Consider the following 16,218-nt stretch of genomic DNA (forward strand, 5'->3'; position numbering starts at 1 on the left):
TTACACCACCATGCTTCGCCAAAGGGATTGTTTTGGCCAGGTGATGAGCAGTGCCTGGTTTCCTCCAGACGTAACGCTTGGCATTCAGGCGAAAGAGTTCAATCTTGGTTTCATCACACCAGAAAATCTTGATTTCTCATGGTCTGAGAGTCCTTTAGGTGCCTTTTGGCAAACTCAAAGTGGGCTGTCATGTGCCTTTTACTGAGGAGTGGCTTCCGTCTGGCCACTCTACAATAAAGGTCTGATTGGTGGAGTGCTGCAGAAATGGTTGTCCTTCTGGAAGGTTCTCCAATCTCCACAGAAGAACTCTGGAACTCTGTCAGAGTGACCATCAGGTTCATGGTCACCTCCCTGACAAATACCCTTTTCCCCAAATTGCCAGCTCTAGGAACAGTCTTGGTGATTCCAAACTTCTTCCTTTTGAGAATGATGGAGGCCACTGTGTTCTTGGGGACATACAATTTTGGTACCCTTTCCCAGATCTGTGCCTCGACACAATCCTGTCTCGGAGGTCTACAGACAATTCCTTCAACCTCACGGCTTGGTTTTTTTCTCTGACATGCACTGTCAACTGTGGGACCTTATATAGACAGGTGTGTGCCTTTCCAAATCATGTCTAATTAACAAAATTTACAACAGGTGGACTCCAATCAAGGATGATCAATGGAAACAGGATGCACCTGAGCTCAATTTTGAGTCTCATAGCAAAGGGTCTGAATACTTATGTAAATAAGGTATTTCTGTTTTCTATAAATTTGCAAAAATGTACATTATCGGGTATTGTGGATAGATTGCTGAGGGAAAAATGTAATTGAATCTATTTTAGAATAAGGCTGTAACGTAACAAAATGTGGAAAAAGGGAAGGGGTCTGAATACTTTCCGAATGCACTATATGTGTATCAAAGTAGTCAAAACTTTATTTGGTCCTATATTCCTAGCACGCAATGATCACATCAAGTTTGTGACTACAAACTTGTTGGACGCATTTCCTATTTGTTTTGGTTGTGTTTGATTATTTTGTGCACAATAGAAATGAATGGTAAATAATGTAGTCACTTTTATTGTAAATAAGAATGTAATATGTTTCTAAACACTTCTACATTAATGTGGAAGCTACCATGACTATGGATAGTCCTGAATGAATCGTGAATAATAATAATAATAATAAAGTGAGACGCACAAATATCATACCCCCAAGACATGCTAACCTCTCACCATTACAACAGGGGAGGTTAGCATTTTTGGGAGGGGGTATGATATTTACAATAAAAATGACTCCAAAATGACAATACATTTTTACCATTCATTTCTATTGGGCACAAAATAATCTGAAACACAACCAAAACAAGCAACAAATGCATTCAACAAGTTTGTAGAGTCACAAGCTTGATGTAATCATTGTGTGCAAGGAATATTGGATAAAATACTAAAAACATTTGACTACTTTAATACACATAAGAAAACTTGTCCCAATACTTTTGGTCCCCTACAATGGGGGAGACTATGTACACTGAACAAAAATATAAAAAGCAACATGCAACAATTTCAAAGATTTTACTGAGTTACAGTTCATACAAGGAAATCAGTCAATTGAAATAAATTCATTAGGCCCTAATAATCTATGGATTTCACATGACGGAATACAGATATGCATCTGCTGGTCACAGATAATAATTTTTTTTTAAATAAAAAAATTGGGTGTGGATCAGAAAACCAGTCAGTCTCTGGTGTGACCACTATTTGCCACATGCAGCGTGACACATCTCCTTCGCAAAGAGTTGATAAGGCTGTTGGTTGTGACCTGTGGAATGTTGTCCCACTCCTCATCAATAGCTGTGGGAAGTTGCTGGATATTGGCAGAAACTGGAACATACCCGTCATACACGTGGATCCAAAACATTCCAAACATGATCAATAGGTGACGTGTTTGGTGAGTATGCAGGCCAAGGAAGAACAAGGACATTTTCAGCTTCCAGGAATTGTGTACAGATCTTTGCGACATTGGGCCGTGCATTATCATGCTGAAACATGAGGTGATGGCGGCGGATGAATGGCATGACAATGGGCCTCAGGATCTTGTCACGGTATCTCTGTGCATTCAAACTGCCATCGATAAAATGCAATTCTGTTTGTTGTCCGTAACTTATGCCTGCCCATACCCTAACCCCACCATGGGGCACTCTGTTCAAAACATTGACATCAGCAAACCGCTCACCCATATCTGCCATCTTCCCGGTACAGTTGAAACCGGGATTCATCTGGGAAGAGCACACTACTCTAGCGTGCCAGTAGCCATCGAAGGTGAGCATTTGGCCACTGAAGTCAGTTACGACGTGGAACTCAGGCCAAGACACTGGTGAGGACGTCGAGAACGCAGATGAGCTTCCCTGAGACGTTTTCTGACAGTTTGTGCAGAAATTCTCCAGTTGTACAAACCCACAGTTTCATCAGTTGTCCGAGTGGCTAGTCTCAGACGATCCCGCAGGTGAAGAAGCCGGATGTGGAGGTCCTGGGCTGGCGTCATTACATGTGGTCTGCGGTTGTACGTACTGCCAAATTTTAAAAAATTACGTTAAAGGCGGCTTATGGTAGAGAAATGATCATGAAATTCTCTGGCAACATTCTCTGGTGGACATTCCTGCAGTCAGCATGCCAATTCTACGCTCCCTCAACTTGAGACATCTGTGGCATTGTGTTGTGTGACAAAACTGCACATTTCAGAGTGGCCTTTTATTGTCCCGAGCACAAGGCACACCTGTATAATGATCATGAGGTTTAATCAGCTTAATGATATGCCACACCTTTCAGGAGGATGAAGTATCTTGGCAAAGGAGAAAAGCTCACTAACAGGGATGTAAGAAAATGTGCGCACAACATTTTAGAGAAATAAGCTTTTTGTGCCTATGGAACATTTCTGGGATTTGTATGAAAATACCCTGAAATTAAAGCTGACAGTCTGCACTTTAACTGAAGTGCTAGGGTAGAGCCAAAACAACAAAAAAGTAGTCACTGTCCCAATACTTTTGGAGCTCACTGTATTTTTTTGGAGCTCCTGTACCCCTCTCCCTACATCCCTCCCTCTTCTCTGCCCCTCTCCCTCCGTCTTTCCCTCTCTTACCATGTCATTCTTATTCTCCAGGAAGATACTGAGCTTCTTGAGGAAGGAGACCACCAGCACCAGCAGCTCCTCGTCTTCCCGGTCCAGGGTCTTCACCAGGGTGTGGACGATGTTCTTGTTTCTCATCTTCAGCTCGGTGCGCGTGTCCTCAGCAAGGTTCAACAACAGGTGCAGAGCCACTGGGAAGCAATAGTGAGAGGGGACTGTAGAATCAAATAGTGATTCAACTTGATATTACTATGTAATAACCAATGTAGTTGGTAATTACTATGTAATTACATCACTGCATTATCAAGCACTAATAGTGCTGTCTGTAACAAACATCACTACCCCTCTGCTAGACATGGTAGTGTGCTACACCGTTACTGTACCTCGTAGAAGCTGCTCCTGCTTGATCAGTAGACCTTGGTACTTCTTGAAGGCTTTCTCATGCTCCTTCTTCACATTCTGGTTCTTATGGTCATCGTCACGTGAGATCAGTCAAGGAAGGAGTGTTACTGTATTGAACCAATGAACTCACTATATAGTCGTGTTTTATAATCAGCCAGCACTGAGGGCAGAAGGAACCCTGAGGCATTGACCCTGTCTATGTTGTTTTCGTTGTGTTGGACCCCAGTAAGACTAGCTGTCGCCATTGGCGTCGGCTAATGGGGACCCTAATAAAATCTAATCAAATCAAGCAGCAAGATATGTAACATTTAGGTGACCTTTGACTTCAGCTAAAGGATATAGGCTGCAGCCTTCTTCTGCAGTTCGTCCTGCCAGAGGTCGTACCTCTTCAGCTCGTGTTCAATTATGTTCATACAGAGGGCTCCGATCTTATAGTGGGTCACCTGCCCATGGAACTGGGAGAAACTGGGGAAGGGAAGAGAAAGGGTTTACAAGGCTTCCACTTATTCAAAAGTGCATTTCGTTCATTGTTATGCAACACCTATTTTTTAGCACAGTCGGATGCTCAGATTGAAATGATCCTATCAGCTGAGAGCTTAGTCCAAAACGTCAACTGCAAAAAAAGGACAAGAAAGATTGCGTAAAACAGTATCTCATCTCCTACTCATAATCAGCCAGACACAAACCAAATCATTTCAAAACCAAACAGCACTGCCACGGAGCGGGGCCAAGAAGGACTATCAGCTTTCAGAACTACGTAGATCCTCTCACAACTCAAATCGCTCTTGACAAGTAGTTTAATTATTATTCTATCAAGGGTAATTAGTGTTTCCCAACCCCCAAGGTTGGAAAGTAAGGTTTTGTCATATGTTGTCATAGTTATGCGATTGCTGTCAGAATGAGAGAGAGCAGAACATGAAAACAAAAGAAGAGGTTCTGGCGAGGGAGAGGGAGTTGTATACCTGGAGAAGCAAAAGAAGACGTAGATGATGGTGGTTGCCAGGTCAACGCTCTGTTTCCAGTCCTCCCTCAGAACTCTGGCCAGGGCTCCCAGGGCTGTCTCTGATGAGCAGCAGACGCCACACAGGTCAGAGAGAAAGCAAGAGAGAGGTGGGGAGGTGAGAAGAGAGAGTGAGGAAAGTGATAGATATATATATATATATATATATGTGATGTGTGTGTGGGGGGGGCAAGGGGAGTGATTGAGAAAGGAGGGGGATTATTTGAAGTATGTTAGGATTTGAAAGGGAAGTATGCAGTTGGGGTGGAGGTGGGCAGGTAGTGGAAAGAGTCTAGCATGGAGATGACAGTCAGCTTGGGGTGGGAGGTTAAGGTAAGGAATCTGGGGGAATGTAAAGGGTTCCAGGCTCCCATGGCTTGAGCTATGGGTGATCTTCATTGTAAAGATACATATCACATTGTTCCATTTCCCCTGGCCATCTCCACTTTCCTCACTGACCCGAGGTCTCATGGTTCACATGCACGTTCTACCGTTATCAACGTCTGACCATGTGATCCGTTACGACAGACAAAGTGAGCCTGTGATGCATAGTGACAGTTACAAAATGAAGCCATGCCATCATTTGACAGCTGTAATGGATGAGGACCCTGTGCTGTTGTGAGAGAAAACAGCTCTGTCGTCAGGGAAGGGAATAGGAAGGACTAGTGCTAGGCTGTGTTTTCTTATGAACGGGATGGGCTGGTGAGAGAGTCTGTAGATTATATCAACCAATGACACTAGAGTTTGTCTAGCCTGGCCTGTACAGCTTTTAAACACCCAGCAGAACAGAGAAGATGATTTCTCGGGAACGTAGCATTGTGACAGATGGGAAAGGAACGTACCATTCTGCAGGAGCTCCTCCAGGTTGTCTGGGTTGCGGGCAAGGTGGAGGATGAGGGTGGCACCCCTGACCTTCTCTGGGATGTCCTCATACAGCAGCTCCACATAGTGATCTATCCTGTTGATGTTGGCCTCCTCATCCAGCTGAGAACAGAGATACAGTATAGGTGAGGAATGGCGAGGGTTAAAATCATACCGACATAATACTGTGATAATCGTGCTACAAACACACAGAAACAGACTTGGACACGAACAGCCACACAGTCAGACACGTACACACATTTGAAGATGCTCTGCTTACCTCCAACCCCTCAAATGGTGCGAGGTCTCTCGGCGAGTGTTTCTCTCGTTTGTCTGTGAGGAGGACAGGACAGCATGTGCACTAGTAAGCATGATAAAGGTGTATTTACACAATGAATCACGGGCAAAGTCATTCAGATCAAATCAACTTTTATTGTTCAAGTACACATACTGTATTTTGCAGATGTTATCGCAGGTGCAGCGAAACGCTTATGTTTCTATACTTCTATCCAACAGTCTCCCACACCTACTCATTCAAGGGTTTTTATTTATTTTGACTATTTTCCACATTGTAGAATAATAGTGAAGACATCAAAACTATGAAATAACACATATGGAATCATGTAGAAACCCAAAAAAGAGTTATCCCCTGCCTTGATGACAGCTGTGCACACTCTTGGCATTCTCTCAACCAGCTTCATGAGGTAGTCACATGGAATGCATTTCAATTAACGGGTGTGCCTTGTTAAAAATTAATTTCTGGAATTTCTTTCCTTAATGCATTTAATCAGTTGTGTTGTGACAAGGTAGGGCTGGGCGATATGGCCAAAATATTATATCATGGTATACATTTTTTTTTTAAACGGACGTTTTTTTTTGTTTTTATAATAAATGTTCTACAATTGCTTCATGAGTTGTGAGTGATCCTAGGGTGGCAACACATATATTCTAAGTGATTTCAATTAGTCTTTTATACTGTTCAATTCAACCAAAACAAATTTCAGCACTTTTATAATTTCCTGCACTCAACTGCAGTGGTGGAAAAAGTACCCAATTGTCATTCTTGAATAGAAGTAAAGATACGTTAATAGAAAATGACTCAAGTAAAAGTGAAAGTCACCCAGTAAAATACTTGAGTAAAAGTCTAAAAGTATTTGGTTTTAAATATACTTAAGTATCAAAAGTAAAAAAAAACAGTTGGCACCATTTTCTTATTTACGGATAGCCAGGGGCACACTCCAACACTCAGACATAATTTACAAACAAGGCATGTGTTTAGTGAGTCCTCCAGATCAGAGGCAGTAGATTACCAGTAATGTTCTCTTGACAAGTGCGTGAAATGGACCATTTTCCTGTCCTGCAAAAAAATCTGAATGTAACGAGTACTTTTAGGTGTCAGGAAACATTTATGTAGTAAAAAGTACAATATTTTCTTTCGGAATGTAGTGAAGTAAAAGTAGTCAAAAATAAAAATAGTAAAGTACAGATACCCAAAAAAAATGACATAAGTAGTACTTGAAAGCATTTTTACTTAAGTACTTTACACCACTGTTCAATTGAGATCATTTCCACACTGCCACATGGGGCTGCACGATATGGGAAAATAATCTAGGACTTATTTTTAACCAAATGTTGCAATTGCGATTTGACTTGTGAATTAGAGCAAAACTGTTGGAATCATGGAAATAGATTGACTATTCTAATTCTATAGCTAGAATATAATAGTGGGCACTTGGAATACAGTGTAGTTTGAGATGACAACGAATTAAAATGCCAGGGAGGAGTTATTGTGACAGGGTTGGAACTAAAGTGTTGATAAGTGTTTCCTAGGGGACCCTATAAAGCTTTGGTTACATTGCATGTTCTCTCTTAGCTAGTTCATGTAGCTAACATATTCCTCTTTGATTTAGAAGATACTGTTGCACAAACAACATGCTGATTTAGGTCTACACCATCACTGGTATTATCAGGCTGTATTAGCTAGCTACGTTTGCTCTTACTCAGTACATTTATTAGCTAGCTAGCTATTAGCATTAGTGGCTAACAACTAGCGTCTCACAAGATTTAGGGCAACTTGCTAAGACAAGCTAGCTGTTTGCTGATGTAAGAAACAAAAACAAATAGTGTCATTATAGAACGCTAGTGGATTTATATTAAAACAGCATTATTGTCATCAACATTGTTGCATGTGCTGCATTGACCATGCAGACTGAAGGCAAGTGTATTGTGGTTGAGGAACATCAAATGCGCTCCTTGAGTGACAGGGGGCGTGGCTAGGTCTGTGTGGAAAGTGGCACAGAGAGAAAGAGCGGAAAGATATGACTCAAGTAGCGAACTATAAAAATAGACTTTACACATGGCATATCACATTTAACAAACCAAACATTCAAAAACCAGTCCCTGCATCAATACCGGTATACCGCCCAGCCCTAGGTGGTATACTAACCAGTCCTCGACTAACCGGTGCCCCCGCACACTGACTCTGTACCAGTGCCTCCTGTACAGTTGAAGTCGGAAGTTTACATACACTTAGGTTGGAGTCATTAAAACTCGTTTTCAACCACTCCACAAATGTCTTGTTAACAAACTATAGTTTTGGCAAGTGGGTTAGGACATCTACTTTGTGCACGACACAAGTCATTTTCCCAACAATTGTTTACAGACAGGTGATTTCACTGTATCACAATTCCAGTGGATCAGAAGTTTACATACACTAAGTTGACTGTGCCTTTAAACAGCTTGGAAAATTCCAGAAAATTATGTCATAGCTTTAGAAGCTTCTGATAGGCTGATTGACATCATTTAAGTCAATTGGAGGTGTACCTGTGGATGTATTTCAAGGCCTACCTTCAAACTCAGTGCCTCTTTACTTGACATCATAGGAAAATCAAAAGAAATCAGCCAAGACCTCAAAACAAATTGTAGACATCCACAAGTCTTGTTCGTCCAAGGGAGCAATTTCCAAACGCCACGTTCATCTGTACCAACAATACTATGCAAGTATAAACACCATGGGACCATGCAGCTGTCATACCGCTCAGGAAAAAGACGTGTTTGGTCTCCTAGAGTTGAATGTACTTTGGTACGAAAAGTGCAAATTAATCCCAGAACAATAGCAATGGACCTTGTGAAGATGCTGGAGGAATCAGGTGGTTTGCTGCAGGAGGGACTGGTGCACTTCACAAAATAGATGGCATCATGAGGAAAGGAAAATTATGTGGATGTATTGAAGCAACATCTCAAGACATCAGTCAGGAAGTTAAAGCTTGGTCACAAATGGGTCTTCCAAAAGGACAATAACCCCAAGCATACTTCCAAAGTTGTGGCAAAATGGCTTAAGGACAACAAAGTCAAGGTATTGGAGTGGCAATCACAAAACCTTGACCTCAATCCTATAGAACATTTGTGTGCAGAACTGAAAAAGCGTGTGCGAGCAAGGAGGCCTACAAACCTGACTCAGTTACACCAGCTCTGTCAGGAGGAATGGACAAAAATTCAACTTATTGTGGGAAGCTTGTGGAAGGCTACCCGAACATTTGACCCAAGTTAAACAATTTAAAGGCAATACTACCAAATACAAATTTAGTGTATGTAAACTTATGACCCACTGTGAATGTGATGAAAGAAATTAAAGTTGACATAAATCACTCTCTCTACTACTATTAAACTGCTGTTTAATTATGTTACTTGTATTTTACATTTTTTACTTAACTTTTTTTGTTCTTAAAACTTCTTAAAGAATTGTTGGTTAAGGGCTTATAAGTAAGCATTTCACTGTAATTCTACACCTGTTTTATTCGGCACATATTTGATATATGCAAGATAGCTCTATTTGGTAAAAGACCAAGTCCATATTATGGCAAAAACAGCTCAAATAAGCAAAGAGAAACGAGAGTCCACCATTACTTTAAGACATGAAGGTCAGTCAATCCGGAAAATGTCAACAACTTTGGTTTATGAGGACAACCACAGGAAAGGAAGACCCAGAGTTACCTCTGCTGCAGAGGATAAGTTCATTAGAGTTACTAGCCTCAGAAATTGCAGCCCAAATAAATTCTTCAGAGTTCAAGTAACAGACACATCTAAACATCAACTGTTCAGACGACACGGCGTGAATCAGGCCTTAATGTTCGAATTACTGAAAAAAATTAGATTTTTGGTCCCAACCGCCATGTCTTTGTGAGATGCAGAATAGGTGAACGGATGATCTCCACATGTATGGTCCCCACCGTGAAGCATGGAGGAGGAGATATGATGGTATGGGGGTGCTTTGCTGGTGACACTGTCAGTGACTTGTTTAGAATTCAATGTACACTTAACCAGCATGGCTACCAAAGCATTCTGGAGCGATATGCCATCCCATCTCGTTTGCGCTTAGAGGGACTATCATTTGTTTTTCAACAGGACAATGACCCAACACATCTCTAGGCTGTGCAAGGGCTATTTGACCGAGGAGAGTGATGGAGTGCTGCATCAGATTACCTGACCACCACAATCACCCGGCCTCAAGCCAATTGAGATGGTTTGGGATGAGTTGGACCGCAGAGTGAAGGAATAGCAGCCAACAAGTGCTCAGCATATGTGGGACCTCCTTCAAGACTGTTGGAAAAGCATTCCAAGTGAAGCTGGTTGAGAGAATGCTAAGAGTGTGCAAAGCTCTCATCAAGGCAAAGGTTGGCTACTTTGAAGAATCTCATATATAAAACATATTTAGATTTATTTAACACTTTTTAGTTACTTTATGATTCCATATGTGTTATTTCATAGGTTTTGATGTCTTCACTATTATTCTACAATGTAGAAAATAGTAAAAAAATTAAGAAAAACTCTGAAATGAGTAGGTGTGTCCAAACCTTTGACTGGTACTGTATGTCAGATGTCAATAGTGGCCGGGAGGCTGTCTTCTCTCAAATGAGCCATTGATCATATTTTTGCAATATTCCTACTTGAGGTCGACCAGCATGGCCGATTAATTAGGGCCGATTTCAAGTTTTCGTAACAAATCGGTAGTCAGCATTTTTTGACGCCGAATATGGCCGATTACATTGCACTCCACGAGGAGACTGCGTGTCAGGCTGACCACCTGTTACGTGAGTGCAGCAATGAGCCATGGTAAGTTGCTAGCTAGCATTAACTTATCTTATAAAAAACAAATCTTAACATAATCATTAGTTAAACTAATAATATTATCAACCATGTGTAGTTAACTGGCTTGTCCTGCGTTGCAAATAATCATTGCGGTGCCTGTTAATTTCTCATCGAATCACATCTACTTCGCCAAAACGGGTGATGATTTAACAAGCGCATTCACATAAAAAGCACTGTCGTTGCACCAATGTACCTAACCATAAACATCAATGCCTTTCTTAAAATAAATACACAAGTATATTTTTTTAAACCTCCATATTTAGTTAAAAGAATTTCATGTTAGCAGGCAATATAAATAGGGAAATTGTGTCACTACTCTTGCGTTTTATGCAAGCAGTCAGGGTATATGCAGCAGTTTGGGCCACCTGGCTCGTTGCGAACTGTGTGAAGACCATTTCTACCTAAACAAGACCGTAATTAATTTGCCTGAATTTTACATAATTATGACATAACATTGTAGGTTGTGCAATGTAACAGCAATATTTAGATTTAGGGATGACACCCGGTTCCCTATTTCACTGAAAGAATAAATGTTTTGTATGTTTTCGAAATGATAGTTTCCGGATTTGACCATATTAATGACCTAAGGCCCGTATTTCTGTGTGTTTATTATAATTAAACTGTTGTGTGGGATTACTGACGACAGGATACAAAAACGCTTGTTAGCAAAGCCTAATCTCATGTTTGAGAATACACTCAAACTGGCCCAGGCCATGGAGTCCGTGAATAGAAATGCACTGGATTTGCAGGCCATACTGCATGCCATACAGTAAAAGAGAGCAGCTCTGAGCTCGCTGAGTTTCAAAGAAGGGAAAGCCGCGGGGCAGCCCGTCCGGTTAATAGAGACTGTTATAGTTGCAAAGGCAAACACAAAGCGGTTGAAACATGAAAAGTTTTATGCATGTTGGATAATATGACACATTGTGAGGGCGTGCCACAATTAGAAAAAGCTACGGGCTACAGAAAATAAAATGAACAGAAGAAAACCGAATACCTCGCGACGCTCTAACTACCGCTCAAATTAAGTAATAGAAAGTGAGTGCGCAGACACAGAGCAAGCGCTCTCAATGTACAGTGTACAGGGGGTGAATATGAAAAAGGTGAAGCCTTTTATTGTGGAAATGGGAATAAATGGATTTAAGGTACCGTTTGAAATAGACACAGGATGTAGCGTCACACTGATGAACAGATCCCAATTCAATGAGAAGTGGAGAAAAGGTGAAGTGGACAAACTGAAAGACATCCCCATTAAACTCAAAACATACACAGGGGAGAAAAAAAATAATAAAAAAAAATAAACTCTCCTCTGCCTCCCATCTCCTCTCCTTCTACGTCATTTCAGGTCACAACTTTGCTACCTGACAACTTTACGGTTTTTACTTTTTAATTACCGTTTATATTTTTAGTTTTTCCCCTCACTCAACTTTTTTTCATTCAACTTTTTCACTCCGGACGTTTTATCTGGACATGGTTCGTCAGGACTTCCAACAGCCGAAGCTAAGTAACATTAACATGATGCCTTCTAATTGCAGTCGCTGTACTCATAATATACAGGAGAACGATCGCCTTACGGCGAGGATAGCTGTGCTGCAAGCCCAGCTTCAGACGCAATCGTTAGGAAAGGGTAATTTCAGTGTAGGAAAGGATGAAACAGCGTCTGTGCCACCAGTAAGTACAGATAGTAACGTTAGTATAAATCCCCTCGCACGGTCCCCGCAGCCGGACAACTTTCTCATGGCTTCTGGAGGGAAATGCTGTAGGAATGCTCAACCGGTGTCGCTCATTCAGCCAACAGAAACTTTCAACCGGTTCTCCCCATTAGCATGAGGTTGTAAGTAACAAAAAAATCGCAGGACATAAGCTTTCTGCCCATATCAGATATGTCAAAATTATTGTTAATCTAACTGCACTGTCCAATTTACAGTAGCTATTACAGTGAAATAATACCATGTTATTGTTTGAGGAGAGTGCACAATTATGAACTTGAAAATCTATTAATAAACCAATTAGGCACATTTGGGCAGTCTTGATACAACATTTTGAACAGATATACAATGGTTCATTGGATCAGTCTAAAACCTTGCACATACACTTCTGCTATCTAGAGGCCAAAATCTACAGAATCAACTTCCGGTAGACAGGTGTATCGCCAATATGCTCAACTGAAAGGATACTGTTTGTTTACAGTATACTAAAATGAGCTAAACGTATGTAGTATGTACTCATTAAGTATGTAGTATTAGTATGGGTATTCAAACACAGCTTATGTCTGTCGGCACCATCTTGCAGGGCCAGGCATTACCATGATGGAACCATTACCTGACTTTTTGCGGTTCAGCAGGTAGAAGAGCAGTTGCTCCACCTCGGGTAGTTTAGATGGATGAATAAGCCTGCATTCTTCCACCACTTTCCGAGCTAGGGAAGCAATGTCCGTGTTGGCGTTCAAGCTTTTTAGGCGGATGCTGCAAATAGAAAATACAGATGCAACATCATTTTGAGACATTTTCTAAGAAACAACATTGCTAGTTCCAATAACTCTTCCATGCGACAGGGAAGGAACGATAGTTTTGGTCTGTATTTCCCCTGGGACCCTACTTAGTGGTGAACATGTAAAATGGTACAAAAGCACCCCTTTTCAGGTGAGTGACTGAAAAACAACATTAATCGTAACTAGTAGCTTAGTAACATTAAGTTACGTTAGGTTAGCCTCTTTTAGAATCCAAGAGTGAAATACTTACTCTCGTCTCTAACATGTAGGCTCAGCATTCCCGAACAGTCCCGTTAAAAGTCAGAATGTTGAACAAACTTTATTTCAAATTATTTTACCTGTTGTCTGCCCTATGTCGGAGGTAATCTGAGACAAAATATCCACAGGGAAGTGTTATAAACCCGACCTTCAGTACACTGGTCTGTATATTGGTTTTTCACACGTGACAAACACTTGCCCAATATGGCCAAGCCTAAACAAACCACAGCCCGAACATTGTCTGAGGCAATAAGCTGACAAACACTTCCAGCTGATTGTGAGGAAACGTGATTTGGTTGACTATGTTCAGTTACATTCGGCTATTGTTTACATACATTGCATCATGTGCAATCCGTTAGGTGATTGAAAATACAAGTGACAGAACCTACCAGCACCGCAAAAAGCACCACAAAATTTTTTGGGTAAACAACAATTTCTTGTGGATACCCTATCTCCATCTCCTACCATCAATAGGACCAACATCACAGAAAACCGGTAAAGTGTAAATATAATTTTTTTCAACATTCTGGCTTGTAGAGACTCTTGCTTTTTTTTAGGCAGTCTCTTTCAGACTGAATAGCCATGGAGTAACCATGGTAACAGTCTGATGTTTAAGCAAACATCAGACATGTGTGTAGCTAGACCCTTGCTTACATTTTCTGACACTCCTTGCGTTCCCCAACCATCGGGTCTCCCATCTCACCGAGGATAGTTGCCTCCAACTCATACTGAACGATGAGGGCTTTCTCTGTCGGGTGGACATCCAAACTCCCTCCTTTCACTTTCCTATGGAATTAGATAAATGCCCAAGTGTCACATGAAGTGATCATGATGGAGAACCGGATGATAAACCAGTTTTGATTTACAACATTTAGTTTCAACTACTAAATTGTTAGCTAGACAGTAAGCTTGAAGCATATACTTAAATACAACATGTATTTTTTCATATCATTTTAAGACAATTGTCACATTGTTAAATGTCAATAACAGCTGATTGCTAGCCATAATTTGGGTGTAATCATTATTCCAAACAGTTGCATTTTCAACAAAAAACTGAGTTTCTATTGGAAAAATTAAGGTAGGTGCAGCAATGGCTAGAAGGGATCCAGCTTTTGTCAGATTTGACTTACACAGCAGGTTTCGATAATTAAAGTAGCCGGTTAAGAGAATTCGGTTAAGGTTAGGAAAAGGGTTAGTTAGCTAAAATGTCCACCCAAAATTGAATTAATTTAATTTAACAGAAGCTGAATCCCTTCTAGCCATGACCGGTAGGACCCTCCCCATTTTTCGTTCCGTTTAAGAAACGTTTCGCAACAGAATAGGCGTAATGAATACGCCCCTGGGTGGGTATAATTTGTGGAACGTTCCAACATGAATCTGTTCCAAAAACTTCGTAAAGTACAAGGTTGCCCACAAACAACGCATACATATGATCATTCACCTAGCTAACTAGCTGCCGAAAAGGCATCAACTCACCACGTAGCTTATTCTTAATGTTTGTCAATAGGCTACCAGAGACATTTTTTTTTAAATAAACGTGGTGAGTGAAAACTTAATGAAATGGCCCCCTCCAATCTTACTCGGCCGCTATACAAGTTTGTATGCGTTGTTTGTTGGCAACCTTGTTATTTGCGAAGCTTTTGGAACAGATTCCTGTTGGAACGTTCGACAAATTATATCCACCCTACGCCCCTGGCTAGCTAACGTTAGCTGCTAGTTAGTTGCTTGCAACCGTTACCTTTTCAAATACCGTGCATCTTCTGCTTGCAATTTTTCCATTTCGGAAATAATGGAAAACTCATATAAAATGTTCTTTTACAGTAATTTCAAAAGAACGACTGGATTTGTTAGCTAAATGTAGAGCTCTCATCGTTTATGCTTTTGCTTTGTGTTGCTAGGGTGAGACTGTCATCCCAGCATGCAAAGCAGAAAATGAGAGAAAAAGCATAGCCCGTGAAATGCGGACAAGAGAGCAACTTATCGCCATCTGTAGTTCTGGAGGAGAACATGTACAGCTGGAAAGGGATTCAGTTACAGGTGGGTCAGGTTTGTTTATCCGTTGACTGGGTTTAGCAGATACTGTATGTTATCCATTGTCCAGTCCACATATGTTGTTCCAGCCAGAGACCTCATGAAGGAACAACATGCATTATGTTATCTCTGGTATGACATAGTCAGGTAATGGATTCTTCAATTTCACACTTTTGTTGGATCTGATTTGTCCAGTTTTTCTAATCAGTGAAATTGAGTGCTTTTCCTTTAATCTAAGGAAACATCTTCCATATGTAGACCATTTCCTTTGTAACCAGCTGGTGATCTATTTTAATCCTTTTTTTATTAAGTTCAAGCCTGTGTTTGATTGGTTGGACATCTTTTTTAAGTAGCGTAGCTAACATGATGGACGTCCCAACAGAAAGTTCTGGTCACTGAGGTCACAGGGTTAGGTGACATTGACAATGGAATATACAGTTCAGGATGTAAATATGTGAACTTAGTGGCTAAATGTTATGAAACAGCTCAGAGCTAGGGAAAATGAATTATTCAAATCCATTTTCTCATCTGGCTATTACACTGGAATGGACTCCTTCAACCCTGTTTTAAGATACATTGTGTATAACAATTCAACAGTCTGAATGCAGTCCATAAATAATGATTGCACATATGAAGGGTACAGAAAATTAGATATAGTTGAGTTATACTGTAAACCCTTTATCATCTTAACAGTCTGAACAGTCTAGTCAACAAGTCATTAATATTGACAGCACATGTGTTAAAGGGACAGAACATGTGATTGCACAACTTGAGCTAGCTGATTTTAGCCTTTCGAAGTGACAGGTGATGTCATCACTCTGAAATTTGAATCCGTAGGCGAGAAGGCTACACTGGTATTTATTTTCTGATTGAAACAGAATTTACTGGCCATTGGACAACATATGAATTCTATGGGCAACACA

General features: G+C 40.8%; 1 protein-coding gene across 3 annotated transcripts in view; it reads right to left on the reverse strand.

Moving 5' to 3' along the window:
• The window catches only part of LOC106584006 (kinesin-associated protein 3), a 45,071-nt gene extending 29,874 nt beyond the window's left edge, over positions 1 to 15,197 (reverse strand). For all 3 annotated transcript variants that reach the window (XM_014168741.2, XM_014168738.2, XM_014168740.2), the window contains exons 1-9: positions 15,003 to 15,197; positions 13,919 to 14,050; positions 12,838 to 12,980; positions 5,651 to 5,703; positions 5,352 to 5,493; positions 4,472 to 4,571; positions 3,850 to 3,974; positions 3,491 to 3,589; positions 3,120 to 3,298 (exon numbers count right to left, since the gene is read on the reverse strand). In XM_014168741.2, the coding sequence (XP_014024216.1) occupies positions 3,120 to 3,298; positions 3,491 to 3,589; positions 3,850 to 3,974; positions 4,472 to 4,571; positions 5,352 to 5,493; positions 5,651 to 5,703; positions 12,838 to 12,980; positions 13,919 to 14,050; positions 15,003 to 15,043 (1,014 nt within the window). In that variant the 5' untranslated portion in view covers positions 15,044 to 15,197. The remainder of the gene's footprint in view (positions 1 to 3,119; positions 3,299 to 3,490; positions 3,590 to 3,849; positions 3,975 to 4,471; positions 4,572 to 5,351; positions 5,494 to 5,650; positions 5,704 to 12,837; positions 12,981 to 13,918; positions 14,051 to 15,002) is intronic.
• Between the last annotated feature and the right edge of the window lie 1,021 nt (positions 15,198 to 16,218).

Source organism: Salmo salar, chromosome ssa23 (assembly GCF_905237065.1).
Source record: "Salmo salar chromosome ssa23, Ssal_v3.1, whole genome shotgun sequence".
Taxonomy (NCBI): domain Eukaryota; kingdom Metazoa; phylum Chordata; class Actinopteri; order Salmoniformes; family Salmonidae; genus Salmo; species Salmo salar.